Source organism: Peromyscus californicus, unplaced genomic scaffold (genome assembly GCF_007827085.1).
Source record: "Peromyscus californicus insignis strain IS unplaced genomic scaffold, ASM782708v3 Scaffold_9__1_contigs__length_137607984, whole genome shotgun sequence".
In the NCBI taxonomy this organism is placed as follows: domain Eukaryota; kingdom Metazoa; phylum Chordata; class Mammalia; order Rodentia; family Cricetidae; genus Peromyscus; species Peromyscus californicus.
In genome coordinates, this window is record NW_026294617.1 from 45,449,233 (window position 1) to 45,476,095 (window position 26,863).

The 26,863-nt window shown below is 37.0% G+C and overlaps 1 protein-coding gene across 1 annotated transcript in view; it reads left to right on the top strand.

The window, feature by feature from the left end:
• Positions 1 to 26,863, top strand: part of Rsrc1 (arginine and serine rich coiled-coil 1) — a 328,277-nt gene that overhangs the window by 248,691 nt on the left and 52,723 nt on the right. The window contains exon 7 of the mRNA XM_052731019.1: positions 18,915 to 18,983. Coding sequence (XP_052586979.1) covers positions 18,915 to 18,983 — 69 coding nt within the window. The remainder of the gene's footprint in view (positions 1 to 18,914; positions 18,984 to 26,863) is intronic.

Below are 26,863 nucleotides of genomic sequence, written 5' to 3' on the forward strand. Positions count from 1 at the left end.
GCCTTTAATCCCAGCGCTTGGGAGTCAGAGCCAGGCGGATCTCTGTGAGTTTGAGGCCAGCCTGGTCTAGAAAGTGAAAGGCACAAAACTACACAGAGAAACCCTGTCTTGAAAAACCAAAAAAAAAAAAAAAAAAAAAAAATTATTTTGAGAATAGCTTGGGCAACATATAGTACCCTTTCTTTAAAAAAAAAAAATCATAGACACTGATACATCTAAACAAGAGAAAATTCCTTACATAACTTAAATGTGTTGTTCATGTGGAAATATAGGACTTTGAGTAAATCTAACTGTAGTTCTGAATATTTTGATTTGATATTTGATTATTGTGAAAATTTGCAGTTTACTGACCTTAAATTTGTGACAAAAAGAGTGACTTTTAAAATATATATATGCATTTCTAAGTATCAGTATTGAATCATAACCTTAAATGAAACTTTCAGTAAATGAAAGACTCTTAGAAACTTGTAGTAATATTTATGGGTGTGTAGATCTATGTAAACATACATCAAGCTAACATAATCTTGTAACTGAAAGTGCAACTATACCAGCTTCATATTTTTAATATTAACATGTATGAGCAGAATAGAATATATAATTAACATGATTTTCCAAGATAGTCTCAGATTATCCTTTTTGTCCTAGTGTTTTGAAATCAAGATTTAATTAACATGAACAGAATTAAATATTCCAATATTATCATTCTTCCAAGCCATCTATTTAGTTGAATAAACATTCATTAAAGAGCAAATGAACCATATCTGATACTATTCTAAAATCAGGAAGATTCTTGACCTCAAGAAGTTATCAGTGTAGTGGGGATAAAAACATGTTCAGTTGGTATTAGAGAAATAAGTGCAGTGATCTGAGACCTAATGAGAGGTTTATATTGACTCTGATGATAGAGAAAAGCATTAGCAGGTTACAGGACATCTGAACCACAAAATTATGGAGTATTATGTCCATACATATAGTAATTATGAAACGCAAAACTAAATGTGTAGTTCTTACTGAACATAGGCAGGGTGTGAATGTGTGTTCCATAAAATGGAAAATATGTTGCCCAATGCTCTGCACACATCTATACACACCCAGAGACACACACCAAATTTCTAGGTTTGTCTTTAAGCCTTCCCTTAGTTTAGAATGTGCCTGTTTTGCATTCTTAATTATTTCCTAGAAATATCAGGGAAACCACATTAAATACACATTATATGTACATTGCTCTCTAAAATAAAGAAAAATTTTGTTGCAAGGAAAAATCAATACTAAAAAATGTGTTATTGGGTTTTTAAGTGTATAGATTATATTGTAAACAGTACAAGAGACATCTAGTTTTCTATGAGTAATTACTATATCTAAATATTAACATCTGTAAATTATGTAGATAATATAGATTTTATGTAAAAATGTTATGTAACCTTTACATTACACTTACTATGGGTTGTGTTTTGTTCTGAGTATGTGGCATATGCTATCTTATTTAATTCATACAGCAACCTTGAGCCTTAAGATGAATTTATTATATTTTCAGATAATTATGACAGATTAAGATACTGGTGACTCATCTAACAAACAGCTAGTTACAGGAAGAGCCAGTATTCAGGCATACACAACTGGCTTGCAGAATCCCTCTACTATAATGCCTCTGAGTATTTCATTATAGCCTAATTATGATCATTTTGTTAATAATAATGCTATTGATGTTGTATTCTAAGAATTATCTTCTCTCTGTGTATCTGTTTCTATGTTTCTCTTGTTGTATGTGTCTGTCTGTCTGTTCATCTATTTCTGTATCTGAAAACCTTGAGGTAGATATCTGATACAAATATAATTCTACCAAATTCCTAGGGAAGTGTGTTATATGTTACCAAAAATAGTATAAATAACTACTGTTTTGCTATTTTGAAGCTATAAATTTTTTCAATTATTATAGTTCATTTTCTCACCAATGTTTCTTTTGAAAATGGTTTGATAATGATTGATAAACTGAACATTTGTTTTACCAGGCTGTTTTTTGAAGGTGCAAAAGCAAGTAAGAAAAAAAGGTCAGGTAATTACAATGTGATATGATGAGCTTCAAATCAGAGATGCTGTAACAGCAACAGATTCTGCCAAGAATTAGGAAATTAGTCATAAAATACGACATTTTGTTAAGCGAGTAAAGTCTCCTAAACTTAGGCTACAGAAAAGTACAGAATTTTGGAAAAGAGTGTGGTGTATTTACAAAATTAAAGTATGTTTTTAGTGTTCAAAGTATAAATGGTATGGGATAGCGAAACAGAAGACTGGTTAAAGTGATTGGAAGGACCCAGTGAAGTATCTCATAGGTTATCTAAAGCAAATCAGGTTTTCTTAGTGGGAGGGTAGGGGGATGGTTTCTTTACTGGACCAACAATGAGAATGTAAAAGTGTTCCAGGTCCATACCTTTGAGAAGAATCATCTAAATAAACCAAATGTCTTAAGACCGGGAGATGTAGCAAGACAGCCAGGCCTTCTCCAACAAGTAAATCCTGTGCAACTGTGGCTCAGTGGCAGAATGTTCACCTAGAGGCCCTAAACTTGATCTCCAACAACGTCCCCCCGGAAATCAGTATTTAAAGTTTTAGCCATTAAGCCAATCTCAGTAAGTCTCTCAACTCTATGCTCATCTCAACCTGGCTTATGAAATATCCTCTTGACTTGTTGGCAAATTCATTGAGTCCTCCTGTGCATGCTGTTAAATAATGGGTTGTGTGCTGGTGTTAAAGTGATGAGTGAAGACCATCACTAAAAGTGTTTTTGAGATTTAATGTTGTCTTGGCAGAATACAAAGAAAAAAATTTATATCATGGCCTGCTGTAGGATGTTCTGTATGCTGTAAATGTGTTGCTCTGATTGGTTAATAAATAAAGTGCTGATTGGCCAGTAGCCAGGCAGGAGATGGGACAAAGAGAGAGAAGAATTCTGGGAGGTGGAAGGCTGAGGCAGGAGACACTGCCAGCCGCTGCCACAATGAGAAGCAGATGTAACGTACCGGCAAGCTACGAGCCACGTGGCAAGGTATAGATTAGTAGAAATGGGTTAATTTAAGATATAAGAACTAGATAGCAAGATGCCTGCCACTTCCATACAGTTTATAAGTAATACAAGCTTCTGAGTGATTATTTTATAAGTGGGCTGCAGGACTGCGGGGACTTGGTGGGACCCGGAGCGGAACTCTCCAGCTACAGTGGCCATGTGGTAGTTTTTTGTCTTGGTTTTTGTTTTTTCTGTTAACATATCCTAAAAGGAGAAAAGTTAAAAGTGTCACCCACATTTTGCAGTTGGGATGACTCATAAACTTCAGATACACTTTATAAGACATGTTTAATTGACACAAAATGTAGCTTGCCATCCCCTTTACCACAACATCCCAATCTTTTGCTTTAAGAAAGAAGAGAGAGAGAGAGAGAGAGAGAGAGAGAGAGAGAGAGGGAGGGAGGGAGGGAGGGAGGGAAGGAGGGAGGAAGGGAGGGAGGAAGGAAGGAAGGAAGGAAGGAAGGAAGGAAGGAAGGAAGGAAGGAAAACAAGGGAGGGAGGGAGGGAGGGAGGGAGGGAGGGGGAGAGAGAGAAAGAGAGTCTTAGCAGAGACTGGAGAGCTGGCTAAGTGATTAATTGCTCTTGCAGAGAATCTGGATTCAATTTCCAGCATGCACATACATAGTGGCTAACATTTGTCTGTAACTCCAGTTCCAGCAGGTTCGACTCCCTCTTCTGACCTCTGTGAGCACCAGGCACATACATGGTGCACAGACATACAAGCTAGCAAATACACTTTAGTAAAATAAAATAAATTTAAAAAATACTTTCCATTTGCAGATTATTTTAATTTGGTTTATTCCAATAATGCAAGAACTCCCTTCTTCAGTACTTAGTAGCCATATTTGATATGTGTCTAATTCTTAAATGTCTTCATAATTCAAGTTAATCTTCTGTTATGCCATAATAACTGATATGTTAGAATCTCATGCATTTAACACTGGCTAGGTGACCTAGAGCAGTCATACAACAGTCAGAGTTAATCAGTTTGGTCTCTGTCAGTCCCTGTGGGGGGAATAAAAAGGAGCCAGAATATCTACTGATCTAGACACCATATAACCTAACTCAGATTGGAAGACAGTACTTCACTCAACAGTACTCTAGCCAATTCCTTGTATGAAACCTAGATCAGCAATATCACCAGCACCTGGAGACTAGCTTAAAATACAAAATTTCACAATGCAGTAATAAAATAGAATAATTATAACGTATGTATCTGATATTTCCTTAAAATATATAGAATAAATATTGATGAAATGCTAACAGACTGTCTGGTCCTGTCACTCAAATAGGAGGCATAATAAAGCAACAGCAAGTTAATAATTTTGTTCCCATGAACACTATAGGATCCTGAACTCAGGATTAAAGAATACACATTGTTTTCAAATACAAATTAGCCATTGATAAAAAGAAAATAGTGCTAGAGTTGGGTGGTGGTAGTATATGCCTTTAATCCTAGCACTCAGGAAGCAGAGGTGGGCAGATCTCTGTGAGTTCAAGGCCAGCCTGGTCTACAAAGCAAGTTCCAGGACAGACTCCAAAGCTACACAGAGAAACCCTGTCTCAAAAAGAAAAAATCTAGAAATATAGCTCCATGGTACACATTTTATGCATCATTTACAAGGGCCCTGGATTATATCTGCAGCACAACAAAGAAAAAAACCTACAAAATTAACCTTGTATTAGCTAATAATCCAGATCCAAATACATCAGAATTATCACATACACTAATTCTGTCATCAGAATAAATTAAATTGGGCTTCAGAATAAACAGGACCAGACAGTGTTGTTGTTTTCCTTTTTTTAAAAAACAAATTTTAAGCCATCCTTCTAAGTAACTATTGAGTTTTCAGATGTACATAAATCCTACTGAGATAAGATATATTCTAAATTCTGTGTTTATAAATTCAATTTAGTCAACATGGGCCACAATGTACCCATGTACTTGGGAATCTGAGGTCGGCAGATCATTTTAGGTCATTTGGACAACCAAAGACTCTTGTCTCCAATTAGTTAATTGATTAATTTGAAATTAATTAAAAAGAAAAATCTTATCTACCTTGGACCACAGTTCTGTGCCTGGACAAGCTCTCCATGGGATGATCATATACGCCGAAATTGGATATCTACTGCCCTAAATGTTAGTCAACAAATGAACACCACTTAAAATTTCAACCAAGAAGCTAGAGGTTGTAAAAATATAGACTAATTAATACTGAGGTGGAAAAACAAAAATGGCATCCTTTAATACTGAACTGATGTCTTGTGCATCTAGTTTGAGAGGACATGCTCACTGCCACAGCCCACTGTGATCCTCATTTTATTGTTCTCTTGATTCTGTTGTCGTCATATTATGATTTTATGATGGAATTTCCTTGTTTAAACTCCATAACATAGAGTAGAAATGAAAGAGAAACTTTGAAAGAGTAATCTTTCCATTTCCCAATCAGAGGGACTTATTACGTTGGATATATTTATCTATAAAATATGTAGATTTAAATATCTTTTTATCATTAAAACAACATAATGGATGCTAAAAGCCTGTGTGCTTCCATATTTAGTGTTGTTTTTTTTTTTTTTTTTTTTGATGAGGTACATGTACTTGCTGGCAAAAAGTTGCCTATAATAGAAATCCTTTTAAATTTTCTTATGTATTTATTATTTATTGTCAGCCTAAGAATGTTCTAGGTTAATTCTGTCCATGATCAACAACTTGTTTGTATTCAGTTCTGTTTGGGACTGAATTCAATTACCTCCATCATGACTAATTTTTTTTAAGAAATACCAACCTTTCTTGTTTCATTACCATAAATGGCCACTGCTGTAGGTTAATTCACCTTATCGTATGAAAGAATGGAGCATGCCTCCTCAACATAAGCCAGTTAAGATTGTATGTTGATCACTTTGCTGTTCCCCTATTGTTTAGCAAACCGAATTCCACTGTGTGTCTAGTTCTACACACCTTACAGGAGTAGGAATCTCAGATTATTCCAAAACCAGCTCACACCTCCAGGGTGCTAGTTTCTGTCACCTAACAAGATTGTGTTCTTTGTTTGTTTGTTTTTGTAGTGTTCTTGATTATAACAGAGGCGTTCCAAGTAGTAGAGTTGTGATACAATTATTCTATCAAAGTGTCATGTATAAAATATGGTACATAAAAGTGATTAAAACATACTTTTAGCAGGATGAAATTAGAGCAGACCAGAGCTCTCCCTGTTGGGGGAAACTTGTGGCCTTGGCAATGGAGAGCTGTAATCTATCAGAAGTATTAGCGTTTTTAGAATAGATAGGCGTGCTACAACACTGAAATTCAGCCATTGTTCTCAGACTTAAAAGATGAATTTCTCAAGTTAAGGCAACAAAAATTGTGGCATACTCATAAATACTAAACTTTTCATATTTCTATACATAGTAGTCATCTTTAAAATATTTACTTATTAATAGCATAGCATTTCACCTCAGATTATTTCCTTCCATATTTTTTTTATTCCATTTATTTGTGATCCAGTTGACTTCATAATTAAACTTTAACAAAAAGTAAATAAAAACAAATTAGATTTGTCATTTCTGTGAAGTTTTTTAAAGTCACTATAATAAAAATAGCAGCAGATATACTTTTGGTGGCTAATTCACTCACTGATTAAGTAGAAAACCTTAAGCAAATCGTACCATCTCAGAAATTTGAGGACTACATAAAAATCTCTGTACCTGTAGGCCTGCCTACATGTTTGTTCCCTTTTAGATATTGAAACTATGAAAAATTATATGAATAAAACTATATGCCGGGCGGTGGTGGCGCACGCCTTTAATCCCAGCACTCGGGAGGCAGAGCCAGGCGGATCTCTGTGAGTTCGAGGCCAGCCTGGTCTCCAAAGCGAGTTCCAGGAAAGGCGCAAAGCTACACAGAGAAACCCTGTCTCGAAAAACCAAAAAAAAAAAAAAAAAAAAAAAAAAAAACTATATAATTTTTTAAGCAGCCTTTTTGGTGATAAGAAAAAAGAAATCTTAGGAGAATCTGTGTCACATACCTGTTGCTATAACTGCCTGGCAGGATGGCCCAGCAGGTAAAGTGCTTGGTGCACAAGGCTGAAGACCCCAGTGCTGCCTGCTGCCCACTAAAGGAGAAGGAGAGAAGCAGTTCAAAGCTGGCCTCTGACTGCCACAACTGCTGCCATGACACAGACATGCACTCATGCCGTGCGTAGACATAAAATCATTCTAATATTTTCAAGTCTATTAAAAAGCTTTTTCTAATTTCTCAATTTCTAAATATAGCATTAATTACCGTTTCTGTGCTTTATTCCTTATTTTATAATGACAGCTTACCTTTAGTTACTTTTTAAACATGATAGGGTACTTGGAGTTACTAAAAAGAATAAGTATTACAAATAACTTCTTAGGATCTAGGATAAGATTCCTTTCAAAGGTAGTAATTCCATAGCTCCAATTCCAGTTTCTTAAAATGCTAAGACAGTTTTCTTGGAGTGGGATTCTGATGGTGGCTGACTGCCTCTAGGTGAACAGCAAGGTGCTGCTGGATTTCCAAAGGCAAAGGAACACAGAGTGATGATGCTACTCTTAGTTTCCATATCGGCCTCTGTTTAAAAAAAATCTAAAACTGCCTTTTCCACGAGTGAATATCACAGTAGTACATCCATATTGGCATTATTAGTTTTCAGTTTTTTAACCTGTTTTTATATTTTAGTAGATGACAGTTACTATGGCTAAACAGTTTTTCATTTTCTAAAATAGAAGCTTTGTAAAAAGAATTGGAAAAAAAGATACATAAATGGACAGGAAGCTATAGGGCATCACACATTTGAAAAAATAAAACAGTATCGTTTATCAACGTGACTGTAGGAGAATATCTTAAATGGAGACTGATTTGTTTTTATTCCATCCTTGAGGCTGGACTCCTCGGGGATCTAGCAGAAGCCGTAGGGAGAGAATGCCGTCAGTGCAGCAGCGCTGACACACAGCCGCGGCTGCATTCGCCCAGCACACCTGTGGGCTCCTAGATTACACGCAGCAGTTACGTAGACGTCTGTTTCTAATGACAGAAAAGTCACCTACACAAGAGGGCCGAGGGGTACCTGAAGCCATTCTGGGTGGTCTTCAAAGTTTCCCTCAGGTTCTAAGAGTTCAGAAGCAATCCAAAGACATGTGGCACAGGATCAGATACTACAAGAAAAGGCCCTTCTTAGAAACCATTACGAAGTATACAAAAGGGCATTTGCTGTACAAGCAACACCTCAAGTCAGTGAGCACTATTAATAATGTACTCAGACATTGATATCTTCACACTGGTGCTTTTAAAGAAACAAAATAATTATAATTCTGTAATTCATTTTTATCACGTCACCAAATTCACAATTTTCAGCATCAATTTCTTTTTTATCTTTAGCAGATTCATTCAGTATTTCCTTTCCTGTACTTGGAGGGAGATGATAACCAGAGTTGGATGGTCTTTAAACATGCAAAGCCAGTATCTGTGTACATATGAAAACCGTAATGGATTTGACATATCTAGTGAGTTTTAGGCTATCTGCAGATGATTCTACGTTCCTCTGCTGATGCACAGACACCCTGTCAGGACAGAAGTGATTGCAGACACCTGCCTTAACCCTTAATGTGAAGCTTGACAGGAAACGGACAGCTAAGTATGCCCCATTTCTGCCTTTGCCATTATCTCTCGTAGCAGATAGCGGACAAACGAGTGCCTGTATTTAGCATTTGCGTATGTGCAGCCGTCAGCACCAGAGGTACCTTTGGAGATGGGGATTATTGAAGTACAACCATGTAAGCTTCAGTACTGCACTGAATAGAGTCACCGGTCCTTTGCATTAGATGAGCTATGCCATTTTGGAAAATGAGGAAGAGTGTCTAAAAATTGAGGATTTTTTCACCAGACACAGTTGCTCACAGGAGTTAGCACAATACCTTTAGGAGAAACTGAAGGCATGGTTTATGATGCCATCATCAGTGTGTGAAAGGAATACGCTTGTGCTGCCTCGGTTTTCTGTGTGTGTGTGTGTGTGTGTGTGTGTAAGTAAAGTATACTTAGATAAAAGCTTCTCCATAATCAGTAACATACATAAAGCAATTAATTATTGCCTAATTTTGTCTACTATTTGTTTTCAGACTAGTAAATAGGTAGGAAGTAATCTGTAAAGAACGCTAAGCTAGAATTTACAGGTTCTATCTGTATCTTGGTCACTCTGACCTTATACAAATCATTTTTCTTGGGCCCATTTGTTCAATAAAATTTGCAAATGATAGCTGATGTGGAAAAAATATTGGAAAAGACTTAGAATTCCTTGGGAATGACAGTTGTTAGTTTATGTCTGTCTCTTACGTTGATGTTATAAAATATACAACAGCATTTAAACTGAATAAACATGAGCTATTCATAGTAGATGCACTGGAAAGAATAAAATAACAGGAAATTTTCTCAAATGTATTTTGATGACTAATCAAGCCATGCTGACTAGCTTTATATTAACTTGAGACAACCCATAGTTATCTGAGAGGAGGGAACCTCAATTGAGAAAATGTCTCCATAAGATCAGGCTGTAGGCCATTTTCTTAATTAGTGATTAATGAGAGAGGGCCCAGCCCACTGTAGGTGATGCCACCACCTACAACCCAGGGGGCCTAGTGGTCCTGGACTCCATGAGAAAGCAGGCTGAACAAGCCTTGGAAAGCAAGCCAGTAAGCAGCACACCCCTGGAATGGCCTCTGCATCAGCTCCTGCCTCCAGGTTCCTGTCCTGTTTGAGTTTCTGACCTGACTTCCTTCAGTAAGAGACTACAATGTGGAAGTGTAAGCAACTTGCTTTTTGGTTGTGGTGTTTTATTGCAGCAATAGAAACCCTAATTAAGACACCAGTAAAACCTATACATATGTGAAAGGATGGATAGGTGATTGTGGGTATCTGTGGTGTCATGTTTACACATTGTCCTAATGTGTAATCCTATCTTGAAATGTTTTTCTGCAGCTGTATCTATGAAGTAACCTAGGGTCTTAGTCATATGGTGTTAACATAAGAAGCATTAGGAATTAAATAAACTGAAAGAAAGAAAAGTATAGATGGAAGGAAAAGAAGAAGGAAAAATATTTAAAAATTTACTAGATGCTTTTATTTATAGCTCATTACAAAATTTGTTAATTACAAAATTATTAGTACATCACAAAATTTCTTCAATATCTTGAGTATATCATTCTTTATAATATGAGTAGACTCTTAGACTCCATATGTATCTCTAAGTAAAGGCGATATAATAAGATTGAAAGAGGCCATGGGGCCAGAGAGAAGGAAGTCCTGCTTAACCAAGTAAACTAGTACTTTTCCATGCCTGGCTCTTGTTCTCACTCGATGAATTTGCCTATTTATCCATATACTTTGTCTTGTTTATTAATCTGGATCATGCAATTTATTTTATTCTAAGATCTTTCCACATCAATAGTTACCTTTTAATTTTCGGTAAGTTTGAAGTATTTCATACTACACTATAAATTATTTAGCTCCTTCCAAATTTAGATTGTTCACTTCCTTTTGTTTTCTTTGCAGAGAAGCATATGGCCTTTATCCACATCATTAAATGTGCATGCACATTCCTGTAGATCAGTGTTCTCCAGGAGACTTGCTGTATGAATGCCATATAAACTTTCAGTTTTGTCACGTGAGACAATGGCCCCCTAAACCTGTGGCACCATTTTACAACCTGTGCCAGCCAAGGAGAGATCTGCTCTGCTCTACCATTAATTTAAGAGTTTAGTCTTTTTTAATTTTTAGAGAATTTTATGTGTATGAGTGTTTTTTTGTGTGTTTGCATGTGCACCTCTCATGTGCTGGAGCATGCAGAGTCCAGAAGAGGATGCCAGATCCTTTGGATGTGCAGGTGCAGTTTTTTGCTAATATTTGAGTGCTAGGGACCAAACCTCAGTCTTCTGAAAAAGCTACATTTACTCTTAACCAGTGAGCCATCTCTCCAGCCCATAGTCTTGTTATTTTTCTTAATGTGTTCAAAAAATACAATATTGTTTTAATTGCATTTCATTGGGCACTAGTGATCCCATGTACAGTTTTTAGGTTAGACTTACTCCCCGACAACGTCATACTTGTGTATAATACATTGGCTGCGTTCACCCATCACCCTCTTATTTTCACCCTTGTGAACCTCACTGCACCCCAAGTCCCTTTCTCACGTTCATGTCTTTTTGTTTTGGTTTGTGACCCACTGTGCTAAGCAATGACAATCCCTGTGACCACAGGAATAGAACAATATTGAAGTACAGTGAGCTCACATTAGAAACATAACTGAAGAGAACCAAGCACATCTTTTTTTCTGGATTTTGCCCATTTGTGTTCCTTGAAAGTCTAGTTTTAACATAAAAACTATCTAGCTTGAAACCATTTCAAATGGAACTTTTTTTTCTAAGTTTTTCAGGTTCTCGTCTGGTTTTTTGGGGTTTTTTTTGTTTTTCTTTTTGTTTTGTAGAAATTATTGGTCTCTCTCAGTTCCCCAATAAAGAGCTGTATATGTTCTGTGTGCTGCCTTTTAAATATGCGCCTGTGTCTCTAGTTGTCACTTAACTGGTTTTGATCAGACTTTCCAAAGACTTACTTATTTTCTCAATTCTTTGAATAATTTCTTTTGGTTTTGTTAATTATATCTTTTAGAGTGCGTCTGTTTACTTTATAATTTCTGACTCTTATCTTTTGTAATTCCCTCACCCATTTTGTTTGAATTGATATGGTTTCTAACAAGAAATCATTCATCTTTTTGCCTAAAAGTTTACTTAGAAGGATTAAAACATAACTTTGAGTAGAGACCTGAGGGGGTCAGGGTTGCAGAGTTAGTTTCTGCCTTGTAATTTACTATTCTATTTCAGTGTCCTCAGAGAATATGACGTCTGTGATTTCTGTCTGGAGTAATTTGAGGAGTTCGATTAGACACAAACCTAGCTTTTTCTTTCTTTGTAGATAATCTTCTTCTCCCAGGCATTCTTGGGTACTACTTGACTATCTTAGTATTCTAGATATTTCATAATTTTATAACAACTTTTTAAAATAAATCTAGTTTTAATTTTCCTTCTTTCTCAAGCTGACCATCCTTTGTGCCTTTCAGAAGTTCTGGAGAAAGTGATAGTCTTTTATTCTCCATTTCCTCTTTCCTCTTTTAGCAAGAACTCCTCTTAGCAAACACAAAGACATTTCTTCTGTGCCTCTGACTCTGTGGCCCCGGAAAGCACATTTAATGATGCCGGGCTTCACCTTCTCAACCTGTAAAATGAGTATGGCAATATGGCAAACATCTCATAGAGCTGGTTTGATAATTAAGTGAAACGTGTGCAACTACGTAAGCACAGAGGTGCACTGTAAGCATTCAGCAAACATGAACTTTAGTCATGATGATAATTCTGTTTCTACTACACTGAGTGAAATTTTCATAGATAAAATCTAGTGTACTCATTTAGTCTTCGGGTATGCTCATTCCACTCTTGAGTTCACAATGGAGTTTTGTTTTCGTGATCAAATATAGTTTTAAGATACAGTCAGTATTATCTCAGATTCTAAGGCTGCTATCTATTTACTCTGATTCCAAAACATTGTTTTCTTTATTAACTCTGATTGCAAGGCTTTGTTACTGTAGAATATTGTTGTTTATATTGCTCTTGTTTTCTCTGTTTCATGCGACTGATTTTTCTCAAATATGTGGTGATTCTAGGTTGGCTGTTCATCATTCTGTTTCACAGCCCCCATAATCCTGACATTTCACCTCATTATAACCTGTCTTCATTTTTTTCCTGTCAGTGGCAAGATGTGTTGTTGATAAGGACAAACCAGTAGCTTATCATTCCTTTTAAGGGTCAGTAATAGCCAGCGCTTGCCTCACAGGCCCCAGCACCTCTGCATTCACTGTTATTGCCTGTGGGCAAATCCTGCCTGTATCCTTATACACGTACAGGGGAGGTACCATTGCTCAGCTGTTCCGGTCATAATTTCCATCTTGACATTTGCCCCAGGCCTGACTAGTGTGATTGGTATCCACTGACTAAAACCTCCCTAAAACTTCTTCATAGTATTCTGAATATGATCAACTGCAATATCCTCATCATTTTCCTTTGTATCTATTCCCATCTGCTTTCCATTTGTTTTGTTTTAAGAACTCCTCAACATTTCTGGTACATTTGTGGTGGTACAATATCAAAGATGTAAGTACATATGCAAACGAACTTCTAGATGAAGATTGATGGACTTCTGGGAAAAAATTTCTCTAGAAATATCATTCTAGCTCTTTATGGAAGTATGGTATGAGTTGATACCCCGTCAGTCTTTTCTAATTCTTGTTGTTATTTATTCTCTCCCACAAGGTATATAAAATACTTCTTAAAATCATTTAAAATGTGACCTATGAAAACTATTTTTAATGATCTAAAAAGCTGTAGTCGTAATGAAATTTTATAAAATTTGTAAGGATGAGAATAACACTGATACTTGCTGTGGACAACACATACTATTAATAAATAATGCCCCACCGTGTCCCCTACCCTGTGTTACCTCTTCTGTTCCTCTACCCCCCTGTCACTCTAGTAAAACAGCCTCCGATGAGTTCTGGTCAGAAAAATTTTATTTCTCAAGGAACAATATAATATCTCTATTCATTTCAAAGTACTTTTTCTTCATGTTTCAGAACCGTTCATTGAACACCTACTATGTTAAGGAGACTTGGGTCATCTACTGTGACAATGTGAACATGACAGTGCTGCCCAGCAGCACGTTTGTGTTTTGTGTTTGTGTCACACAGTGGTGCACGTCATAAAGAAAACCCTGCTCTGTGCAGAAATTCAGTAGCCCAGATTCATTGTATTTGGAGTTGGCCTTCTCTCGGACCACAGTTCATCCAGTAGTTGGGGAAAGAAAGTGATGATTACAGAATCATCTTCACTCCCATTCTGTCCTTGCTGTTGGATCTTCATGACTTTGGCAGTGGAATGACATGGCAAGAAGTTCCTTGCCAGACCAATTTGAAGGTTGTTGATCGGGGAGGATTTTACAGGAGAGAGTGGTATTTCAGCTGAAACTTCCAGCTACAATTTTCTCAGCAGGAAAACAAAATGGGTACCCCAGCAAGAACAAAGATGGAGTGTAACAAAAGGCCCAAGAAGGCCATATTCCAGATCCCTGGTGAGGAGGGAGGAATGGTGACTATTGAGTCTTAAGGATTACCTTGATAGCAGACTCTGAAGGGCTTTAAATGGCATGCTGAGGACTTGGGTTCAGTGTCTCTAGCAATACTTATATCTGGTATGTTTATAATAATCTATGCACATGCTTTAACATGGTTCCTCGGAGGTATTCTTAGTACACAGTACCATGATTATTTGGGGGTTTTATGAAAGTATATTCATTCATTTGCTCAACATTTATTGAGTTTCTGTGTTCTCTAGAGACAGTGCTTCTGGTGTATGAAGCAGCGAATGCATTCCTTGCCCTTGTGGTCATGTGCAGTGTGCATTGGAAGGAAGGGGATTAGAGATGCAGAATAAAATAGGAACATCAGAACAAAGATTATCTGAGTGGGACTGCTGAAAATGGAAAGGAGTGAGGGCTTCTAGAGATGGTCTCCCAGAGCTGATGATCAGCATCAGGATGAGAGCTGGAGGGAAATGTCAGAAAGCTGTCAGCTTGAGAGATTAGGTGATTGGTTAAAAGGGGAGGGAGATACTAAAGGAAGAGAACTGGGAAACAATGAGGGGAAGACTGTGAGTTCAACCATGAGCACAATTTTGAAATATCTAATGGGTAGCTCTAATGCTCAGGAAAGGGGCCATGGATAGGGATACCTGTGAAAGGTTTACAGGGAATTTGGGCTTTCCATATCCTACCCAAAACCAGAAATTGAAGAAGTAAAAGAGAGCAGTCAGAACATTGTGAGAGTATTAGAGCACTTTGAACAGATAAGTCATTTATTTGTGATGCTAGGAATGGAATCCATGGCCTCACACATAATAGGCAATCCATTACCACTGAGCTGTATCCACAGCCAAGTTTACAGAACAGAGAGACTAGCTAAGGTAGCCGTTAGACCTGGCTATAAAAGAACTTTCATGGCCACTGCCAATTGGGGTGAGGCAACTGTTGAAAACAAGAAAAGGCAGTAACAGTGCTGGAAGAAAGGTAAGCACTGAGCAGACTTTGTGAGACTTGAATGTATTTGTAGTTGAGGAGAGAGGAGAGAGCATTTGAACCTTAAGAACCAAGAGCCCAAAGGCTATGAAAAGGAATAGGTTTTAAAGCATAAGTGGGTGGGTTTATTTTATGAAACAAGGCAAAAATTGATTGATGTATAAATTTGAAGGTAAATAGAAGTAGAGCTGAGGAATTATCAGGGTATCAGGGAAATTGGTAGATTATTGGCATTTGTTGTGAAGAAACTATAATAAGTTGCAAGAACTAAGAACAGACACCATCTATGGCTTTACTGACTGAAGAGGTGCTACTTACCTATAAGGATGCAGGTTACTAAATCATTAGGTTCGGCACAGCCAGCAGCATTGTATACTGTTTTGTAGGGAGACCCTTCAGCATAAATAGGAAATGGTCAGAAGTATGAGTAACTGTCAAAACAACAAATGAATGAGGGAGATGATGGTTTTTATAAGCATGCATTTGAAATAGTTGCCTTGTTGTCCAATATCTTGGCCCTTGTGCGTCTCTAACTAAATACCACAGACTGTGTAATGTATAAAGAATAAAAGTTTATTTAGCTCATAATTCTGGAAGGTACAAGGTCAATGGACCACATCTTATGAGACTTTCTTGCTGGTGAGGACAGTGCAAGACATAAGGCTATGAAGGACAAACATCACAGAACAAGAGAGGTGGACACAGAAGACCTGTAAACTGGCTTTTATGACAGGTTCATTCATGAGACATTTCATTAAATTGTGAATCCAGTCAAAAAGACAGCACTAGGGGCTGGGGATTTAGCTCAGTGATAGAGCGCTTGCCTAACAAGCACAAGGCCCTGGGTTCAATCCTCAGCTCAAAAAAAAAAAAAAGACAGCATTCACAACCTACTCACCTTTTAGTGGTCCTATGATCCTACTTCTAAAACTTCACAATGCAAAGTGAATTTTGCTGGGGTCATTTAAACCATGGCGTCTAGGGTGAATATTCAAGAAACAAAACCCTGAGAGAACTGGGGAGCACCAAAGGACTCGAGATTGTGTAGAAGATCAAACAAGAAAGGTAGTTTATAGGTAATTGCTATGCTTTGGAGTAGATGGTACTGCAGAGTCCAAAGAAGATGGTAAATCACAAGACTAGCTCTGACTACCTGTGCCTCAGTGTCAAAATTTGTGACACATCCAGTAGTATTTAGAGGCATCATCTGTAAAATGGAATTTCTACCTTCAGACAATACAGATTTTTCAGGTAAATTAAATTACATATGAATGACTAGAGAAGTTCTGCTTCTTTCCACATTTACATGATAATAGCATAAAGCTGTTTGGGGCGGCAGTTATTAGCTGGGTGTGGTGGCGCAGGCCTTTAATCCCAGCACTCGGGAGGCAGAGGCAGGGGGATCTCTGTGAGTTCCAGGACTGCCAGGGCTGTTACACAGAGAAACCCTGTCTCGAAAAGCAAAAAAAGAGGTAACATTTATTCCACACTCCCCTAATAGTCAAAGAGGAGTTTATGCTGATGGTTCATTTCAAATGTATATCCTCTCTGAGTGAATTCATTAATATTTCTTGTGGAGGACATAGTCATCACTGATAAAATTTTCAGATGTGGACTTTTAAGATTATCCATGTTAATTGGAGTTACAAGCAGTTGTGAGCTGCCATCTGGGTGCTGGAGAACGAACCTGGGTCCTCTGAAAGAGCAGAAAGTGCTCATAACTGCTGATCTAACTCTCTAGCCCACTAACTAAACTTTTTATAATTAAGTTAAGCCAGGTTCTGTCCAGGAGTTTAAAATAAAGTAACAAATACTAAGGGAAAAAAAAGATTATCTGTGTTATTTCAACAAAATTCACAGGATTTTTTTTATTTATATGCATATACAAATTCTTGAGAATCCTGATTGACAGTATGAAGATGAATTACATAAAATATTTAGCCACAGCACCAGGGCCATTTTCAGTTTTTTAAAAAACATACAAAACAATATTCCGATGAATTGTCTGTGTATAGCAACAAATCAGTAAGAAGGGACAAACCAGCGTGGTCAAATAGATAAATCAGATTTAGGCAGGCTACTTTATTGAATTTAAATTGTGCCCGGTTGGCCCAAGAGTTATATATAAGCAATCCATCTTACGTTGTTAATGGAGGCTCTTGAAATGCACCTGATGTTTGCATTATTAAATTTCAGTCTAATGAGCTCTGCTAATACATATTGAAGATGGTTGTAAGGAGTAGAATGTGAATCTGAGCGGGATAATTTGAAAGAAACATAAGCTGAGTATTTTACATGACTCAAGGGGTATATCTACAATTACACATATAACCAAAATTGAATTTAAATGGAATTTCTATTATCCTTGTCCTTCTACCAGGGTGAATAAAGTGTAAATGAAGTAAAAGTCTTTAGACTTACTGTACTGCTGGTTTGTTTTTATTATCTAATTTAGTAGATTTTTGCAATGATGTAAAATGACATAAAGTTTTAATGTTTCATGACTTTAAACACAGTCTAAGTATACATAAAAGCTTATAAATGGAAACAGATGTCCATGTCATTAGATATAGCACTTCATAACACCATTATGTGAGTTTTATACCTTAAGAAAAAGTGTCAGTATTGATGGTGAAGAAAATCAAACCTTGAAGAAAAATTAGTTTTCTATGATACATGAGTTTTCCTTAAATTCCTTTTTTAAGCCAAATTGTATAGGTCTAAAGATACGTTAATTTTGCATAGAAAACGTATTTGCAGCAACAACCGCAGTATATTTTTAAAGTCAGAGTTTGTAGTTGCTGTTATCATTGTGATAAAGGCTAATCCAAAGTTTAATGCTGGCACAGTCTGATTCTTTTCTTTTGACGAGGCAATACTTTTTTAACTTAATATTTCATCAACTCTAATGCTATTAGAGACTTATTTTCGCTTAGTTCACTCATCAGGCAGTAAGACGGCAATAAAGGAGAATCGCTCCTTTGAGACGTTAATGCTTCGGAATAAATGATGTGCTAGAACAGAAATTTAATTAATTTACAGAGTATATTGATAGTCCCTTGTTACTGTGCTGTATATTTTTAATCTTCTTTAACATCTGTAGTAAAGTGTTTGAAAAACCCCTGCAGTTGAGCAACTAGTAGATAATTAAGTAATAAGAGAAGAGGTTCTAGAGAGAAAAAAGATCTTTTTTAGCAAATGCTGTCATAACAGAAATGAAGCTCTATTATGATGTGCATGAAAGAGAGAGAAAGAGAGAGATTCCACCTAATCTGATACTGCAACACAGATACTGCAAGTTTCTTAGAGATAAAAATTGAATCTTCCAGACTTTAAAACAGATATGTTCCACTGGTAAATCAGCTGGCTTTTAATAACCAACTATTTTTCCCAATTCTTATCTCATGATTTAACCTCACATTGCTCAACTTCATTTTCTTTTTGTACAGAGGGTATCTTGAACTAAGATTTGGGGATTGTAAATATTCTGGAAATGAATTCTGAATGAAGAATACAAATATGTATTTCTAAATCACAGCTGCCATCTTTCTTTTGAAAACCTCACAGAAATAAATATTAAATTTCTGTTTCCTTTCTCCACTATTCTTATTTACAAGGTGTGCATAAAATAACTGCAGAAATTTTGTTGTTTTCTTGCAGCAAAAGCTGATGAAGCACTAAAAGCCAAAGAAAGGAATGAAGAAGAAGCAAAGAGAAGAAAAGAGGAAGGTAAAAATATGTGATTCTTTTGCCCCCTAAGAAGTAACTATTTGGCACAGTGCTTGTATTCTCTGGCTAGGCCATAGAATATGGTCTAATATCAACCAACCAAACTAGTGGAAACTCATGAACTTTAGAAGAACAGCTGTGGAGCCTCCGTGGGACTAGACTGGGCCCTCTACATAAAGGAGACAGTTGTGCAGCTTGATCTGCTTAAGGGGCCCCCTGGCAGTAGGATCAGGATCCATCCCTGGTGCATGAGCTAGCTATGGTGGGACACCTTGCAGAGCCTTGATGCAGGGGGAGGGACTTGGACCTGCCTCAACAGAATGTACCAGACTCTGCTAACTCCCCATGGGAGGCCTTACCTTGTTGGAGGAGGAAATGGGGGGTGGACCTGCCTCAATAGAATGTACCAGACTCTGCTAACTCCCCATGGGAGGCCTTACCTTGTTGGAGGGGAAATGGGGGGTAGGGCTGAGGGGTGAGAGGAGGGAAGAGAGGGGGAACTTGTGGTTGGTATATAAAATGAATAAAAAAAAATCTTAATTTACAAAAAAAAGAATATGGTCTAATGCCTTCACAGGGCTTTATGCCATTTCATGATCTTAAACTAAGTTACAGCATTACATTATAGTCATTGCCTGGCACAAATGTTTGCTAACATAGATTAGTTTAAAAGCATCCTATGGGGCCAGTGAGGTGACTCAGTGGCAAAGAACACTTTCCCCCATGCCTGACCACCTGAGTTCCATCCTTGTGATCCACATAGTAGAAGGAAAGGACAAACTCCTGAACATTGTCCTCTGACTGTCACATTAGCACTGTGGCAAGCATGTTCACACACAGACTCTTATACAAACACTTAGAGCACATTATAAATTTTTCAATTTCTCAGAAGCTTGTAAGAGGAAATATGTACTGAGAAGTTGAAAGACTGGCAATGTATTGAGTGCCAATTTTGAAAGCTTTGTATATTATTGAGTAAATTATAAAGTTGAGATTTTACTCTAATTCATACAAATCTTTTACCATAACAACCAGGGACTTTTAAAAAAATGTGTTTTTCATCTCTGGTTAGAATCTGAGATCGAGCAAAACCATGAATGTTTGAGTTTGGGAGTTTAAAATGCTAACAGCAGCACCCCAATCAGATCAAGTCCCCGGTGTCAACCTATAGGAAAGGTCTGTAGGCTTCAGTGCAGAATTCTACAAAGACACGTATTCAAACTAAATTCACTTAAACAAGAGTATGTATCTTATTCTTACCTGATTTGATCTGCAGAAATCCTGACTGTATGCTGTTATCTGTGATCAACTAATAGTATAACACCCTGAGAAAATGAACCATTAGCAAATTCTCTTCTTTTGGCTCTATAAAGTATACATCTTGGCATTTACAATTCAGTGCATTCTCTGATTTCACTGATGTTTGTGGTGGGTCTGTAGAACCAGTAGACAGAGCACTGTATGTACAACAGTCTCGGGGATCTGAAGTACTGTATGGCTTCAGATCAATATAGCCAATTGATAATACTAACCTTATAAAATATGTAATTCTATCTGTAGCAAGTAGAACAGTCCACCAATATTTGTATAGTTTTATCCTGATCACATTAATTTAGATCTTAGCATCTTAATCAATTTGTAAAAAATAAGAAATGCTAGTAGTTGCAGGTTTTAACATGATTATTGAATGTAATATGAAAAAAATAATATGAACTCTTAGCCCCATGCAAGAAAATTTTTAATGCTTTCAAATCCTGCATTTTGAAATAATAACCAATATGATATTTCTAATAATCTCTTTATCATAAATTGGTTATAAATTTCCTTCAAAAGATACTTTAAGATATTTTAATATCTGCAGGTATTAGAGCATTATACTGCAATTCTATTTACAATACTTTTGAACTTTTATTAACTAAGTCCTTATATGTGGTACATAGTATCTTTTCTACTAAGGTGTCTGAGAATTGTTGAAAAATCTCAGCCTTGCAACGTTACTTACTGTTTTAATTGCTTTTTCCCAACTCTGTTATTGCTAAGTAAGCATACACTACAGGATTGTAGATGACCTAGTATCATAATGCCTCTCACATAATAGAAATCTTGAATTATTGTATGAGCAAATGGTTACATGATGGCCAATTGCCTTTTGTTCTTTTAAGTCCAGACCTAAATGCTTTGTTTTAAGCTTACACTGGGTTTAAATAATCACATTGAAAGTGCTTGCCAACTCCGCTATGTCCTTTCTCCAAGACTAGACCTTACCTGTTACACAGCTGCTCTAATGAATTACAGTCAAACAACATGAAGTTAAATAATAGGAAATGCTACCAGTATTTGCTATGTGGCTTTATCTTTACTTAAGTTTACTGAATTTTCTGTGCATAAAAAAAATGGAAAATAATATATTGTAGAAGAAAAATTCAGCTAATTAACCTATATGACACTGATTCTAAAATATGAAAGGCACATATTTTATTTATGAGGTTCCTTGTGCTAGTTTTGTATAGGTAAATTAGTCACTTTTAGATTCTTTGTTATTGGTTGCTTCCAAATTTTTTTCTTGTGGATTATATTGAATTCTATTAAATTAACCTTTCCCTGAAAATGATTAATGTATAAGCTACATTTATTTTATTTCACATAATTAGTCTAGCTGCAAATTAAAACTTGAGATACATTGGTATGAACTTCTGTATCTGAAAGGATAATAATCCTTTATTTCAAATCTAGAAGCCACTAGTAATTCACTCTGTCACATCATCTATACAATTCATATCTTAATTTCTCAGCAGGCTGATATGCAGCACAGGGTTGAAAGCATTGTTCAAATGTAGATAAATATTGTCTATCTGGCTTCCTCTATCCACTCTTTGTTATCTCAACAAAGCTATTGTATTAGCATAGCAAAGCTGGACCTTGCAGTTTCACTTTGACTATTATGCAGTCCTTTCCTTTGAGTGTTCTTAAATCAATAGCATATTATGTTTGAAAGTATTGTGTCCAAGATCAAAGTCAGGCTGTATACCAAAATTTGTCCAGGGTAGCTGTTTTACCGTACTTCCCTCCAGCTTGCATGCTTCCTGTGGCCGTTACACATAGCTCAGGTGGTTCTCCACTTACTGATGTCCCCAGCACATGTTGATGGGCCTTCATTCATAAGCCATTTACTAACCCTTTTCACTCTACTAGAGTTATATAAAGATACATCTTTTAGTAAAAGTAAACAGTTAATTCAAAGTTTAATTTTAAATTTTGCCTCCTTAAAGTTAAGTACTTTTTTCCACTTCAGATTGTATTTCATTAATGAATATAAATTTTCAGTTCGATTTTCTTTTTCTGTTTTGACTTGAAGAATATCTTACTTTGGCTCTTCTTTTCTCTGTATATGTTCAGAAATGTTCTGTCTATCCTTACTCAGTTTTTGAAATAGTCTTGACATGTAGCTCAGACTGGCCTGCAAGTTACTAATGTAGCTCAGGCTGCCCTTGAACTCAAGATCTCCCCACATCATTCTCTAAGGGTTGAGATTATACACATATGACAACATGCCCAGCTTTCTTAGTATACTTTTAAAGTAGATAATTGAAAATAATTTTTACTTATAGAATGCTGTGATACAACTGCTTGGGTTTTCCAAATGTTACTTTTCTATTTAATTTAGTATTCATTTAAGGGTGCTAATTATGTTTTAATGTATTTATAAGTGTAATGGTCTTTCATTTGCATTTTATTTATCTCTAATGAATTTATTTGGTGTAAGTATAGTGGCTTTTGAATACTTTTTCCCCTTATGTTTATTCAAAAATGCTCTATTTGTTAGACTCTTTTCTTTTTCTTTCTTTCTTTTTTTTACTTCAAATATTTTTGTTTCCAAAAACTCAGTCAGCTTATGCTAAATTATTCATGAAACTGATAGACAGTGAAAATATGAACATAATATGAGGCACTTCTAACAAAGACTGAAGACAAACTGCAGGTCTTGTTTATTTAAGTTAGAACTCAGGTCTTTTGTCACAGTTGATTGATAAGAAATAAAATAAATTAGCCTTAATTTCCTCTTTCCTCCCTTCCTCTCCAGTAATCCTCTAATCAAGGTGAGATTATGAACAATTGGCACTAAAGGGAAAGGCGGATCCAGCAGTGTTCTAAGTATTTGACCCAGTTGAACTCCAGTGAGGCCTCCCAAACTCTGGGTTCTGTGATGTTGTCTTATTCCTGAATGTGTGGAGAACTGCCACAAGACACAGTGCTCACTCAGTGCTTACTACTGTCTATAGAGCTGGGGAGTGGTGACGACTCTCCTTGAACAGTCATAAAACACAAGCCTCACTCTCAGTGTTCAGAAGTGATACAGTTAAGGGTGTGGGGAGATGGCCAACTGGAGAAGGACACTTCCTGTGAAAGCAAGAGGAGGAGTCCAGATCCCCAGCATCCATGTAAAAGCCCAGTGTGGCTGTGCCTCCTGAGAGCCCAGCTTTGGCGGACAGAGATAAGTGGATCCCAGGGGCTCCTACCAGCCAGCCTAGACTAGGCAGCAGGCTTCAGGTTCAGAGAGATCCTGTCTCATTTGTAAGGTAGTAAGTGATAGAGGAGTCACCCAACATCCTCCTCTGGCTTCGGCAACCATGTACATGGAAACATGTTCTTGTACATGTACACATACCCCACGTACCGAGACTATGGCTTCATTCTTCCTTCCTCTATGCTTTGTCTTCCTCTCTGAATCTTGCATTCCACCTCCTAAGCATCTCTGTGTTATAGTGTCCTTGTCCTTATGTAGAGCAGTTCCCATATTGTGTTTTGTCATTTCTGGGAGTCCCAGGTGAAGTATTCCAGACATAGGCATGGTGTTTTAGCAGAGTATCAGTGTCTTTTTCCCATCGTCTTTATCTGCTTTTCTCTCATTAGACTGGCCAGTCTGTAGAACACTTTCAATGTCCCACCTGCCTCCAGTATTCACGACCTATACTAGGACCATATTTAAGCATCTCAGTTCTCAGGTCCCCTTCTTAGAGATTTTGCCCATCCCAGTGCTTTATGGTTCACAATCTTACTACATTCAGAAGAACTCTTTCCCCTCTTCCCCTCTACTGTGATTCACTACCTAAAATCCAGGGAAAAGAGAGTTCTTACATATCTTTAAGAGAAGGTTGGAGTAACTAAAAAAGAAAGCCCAGAAGCTAGACTTGGTCATGCATGCCTGTCTTCCCAGCAGTTGTGGGGGTAGAAGCAGAAGGATCAAAAGAACAAGGCCAACCTTGGCTACATAGTGAGTCTGAGACTATCTGAGCTATATGAGATCTGTCTAACTCTGTAAAGAATGTCTAACTAACTGAAGTAACTGGTACCTGGCTACCCTTTAGGAGTCACTGTTTGTTCAATTGGCATGTTAATGTAAGGTTAGACAAAACTAGAAAGACTGCCCTCAGTGGCCTCAGTTCTGAATTGGCTACATATTGTGATGGGCTGTGATAGCTGAGATTTAAGCCCTCAAGAGAACTTACCCACTTTGACTTACCATATTAGGTAGTTCCACTACAGGATTTAAAATGTCTCCTTAGGAAAGTTGTGTTTCCTGTATATCAGATGTGACATTCCTGTATGTTTTATAATGCAGTATATTTAAAATGTCAATAATTGTCTTGTTAGTACATTAGCAGTAATGTGTTATATTCTTAAGAAGAAAATCTCCTTAACCTGAATACATTGCTGTATGATATATTTTTTCCTGAGTCATTATTTAGTCAAACATCACTGCAGACCACCTGGTCCTTTATCAAAGCATGTATCCTATTTACCTCAGCAGTGAGTGATTTGCCCTTTATAGTCTCCTTGATGCCATGTCCGCAGCAATGTGGGTGTGAATTCTTGTTAGTCCTTCTCTTACATACCATTTTGTCTGTGTTAGACAGTGTAGCATTAACTATGATCAATGTGTGCTAATTAATTTTTATTTTTTAAAAAAGAGATAAACCTTTCTTGTTTTCTCTTTTTAATAGTGCTGTACTGCTTTTGAGAATATAGTCACTGCACATAGTGTTGGCTTTCATAAATATGATTTCTTTATTTCAAGTATATCACAAATTTTGACCATGTTTACATACATCTTCAGAACAGCTTAGTACTTGTGATTATTCTTGGCACATTGTGTATCACACATTTAGCTATACTCTTTATGGAGTTGGAAGGCAATTTAGATCACTTCATAGCTCTTTTCAGCAAGATCTGTTTGTTCATGAAATACAGATATACTGATATCTATATGACCATTGAGAGGCCTCCAATGATCACCCATCATGTATTTCCTTACCAATTTAAATTTTTTCTCTTCTCTGCAAATACAAATTTCAATACCAATTTAAAGTCACAGCCTTTGTATTCAGTTAGCCATTCTTACTATAAATTAAGCATCAGGAAGCAGACATACCTCTTGTATGCCCATCAGTGTGTAATTTCAGGAAAGCCAGTGCAATCTAGGCAGGCAAACGTGCTCTTGTGGAAACAGCCCTGGTGTCCTCTAGCTGACAGAAGAGATGAGGTTTAGAATCTACTTTGCCATTCCTTGGCTCTTTATTTGGATAAGTGACTCGGTAGTAGGGAAGATAATAAAATTTGCCTAGAGATGTTATAAAATGGCATGTCGTGATTAGAAAGTACTTCATAACTACATAGGACTATAAGCTATTATTGGTACTTAGAATTACAGCACAAGAGTATAATGCTGTATATATTGTGTTACATAATTTTTAATTGACCTTTCAGTAACATTTATCATTTAAAAATAAACCTCATGGATGAGTGCAATGGCTCAGTGGGCAAAGGTACTTGCTGCACAAGCCTGTCAACCTGGCTTTGGCTTCTGGAATTAATGTGAAGGCAGAAGAAGAGAACCAACTCCCCAGAGTGCCCTCTGACCTCCATATGCTCGCTGTGGTACACTCATGACCACACATACATATCACACACACACACACACACCAAATAACTTTGAAAATTTAAATGTGTGTCTGTATGTATGTGTACTTACATAGTATTCACCACATGCTAGGTACTGCTTTGTGCCATATGCATAGATCTTGAAAAGGAAAATCAATGCCCCAGCATAAGAGCTTATACTGTACAATAGGAAGAGCCAAAGAAAAAAAAATCAAGAAAAGAAATTAATAAGATTTAGAAAATTTAAATGGAGGTTAGTGTCTTCTCATCCTATATCACCTTAGATGATCTCTTTAAGCCCACTTTCTCCATCCATTAAAGAAAGTTTGATATTCTTATCTACCATCTAAATGTATAATTAGAATAATGTAGTGAAACTTTTTTTTTTCTATAACTTGGCTTTTTTTTTTAATGCCAAAATGCCTTTTATTGAAGGAGGAAGGAGGTCTTAAATATAGGCTTACAGCATAATGGGAGAACCCTGGAGGGCAGAAGTTCGCTACTGATGTTTTACAATCTTGCATCTAAGCTGTTAACGCCCAATATGTATGATACACAGACAAGGAACTTCCCTTAAGCATTCAGGAGGGTGGAACCCAGCAGGGAATTAGCATAGGGAGATATCAAGGTCAAGGTCAGCAAGCAAGGCAACAGTTACCCAAAACAGGGGCCAGGGCCCTACAGGTCCCCCCTTTTACTAAAAAATGAGCTTCTGACTTAGGTTGCGTGGGACAGCAGCAGTTCACCTTACGCATCATGGAGACGCCTGCCCAGGCCACACAGGCGCTCTATCTTAGGTTGGTAAGCGCCCCCCAGGCATTACCCATCTCTGAATACTCATTATCATACAGGCTCAATCGTGTGTGAACTGCAGAGTTAACTGCTGCCAAAGATCTCAAAGTGGCACTGGGCTTGCAATCTGTGTGTTCAACACAGAAAAG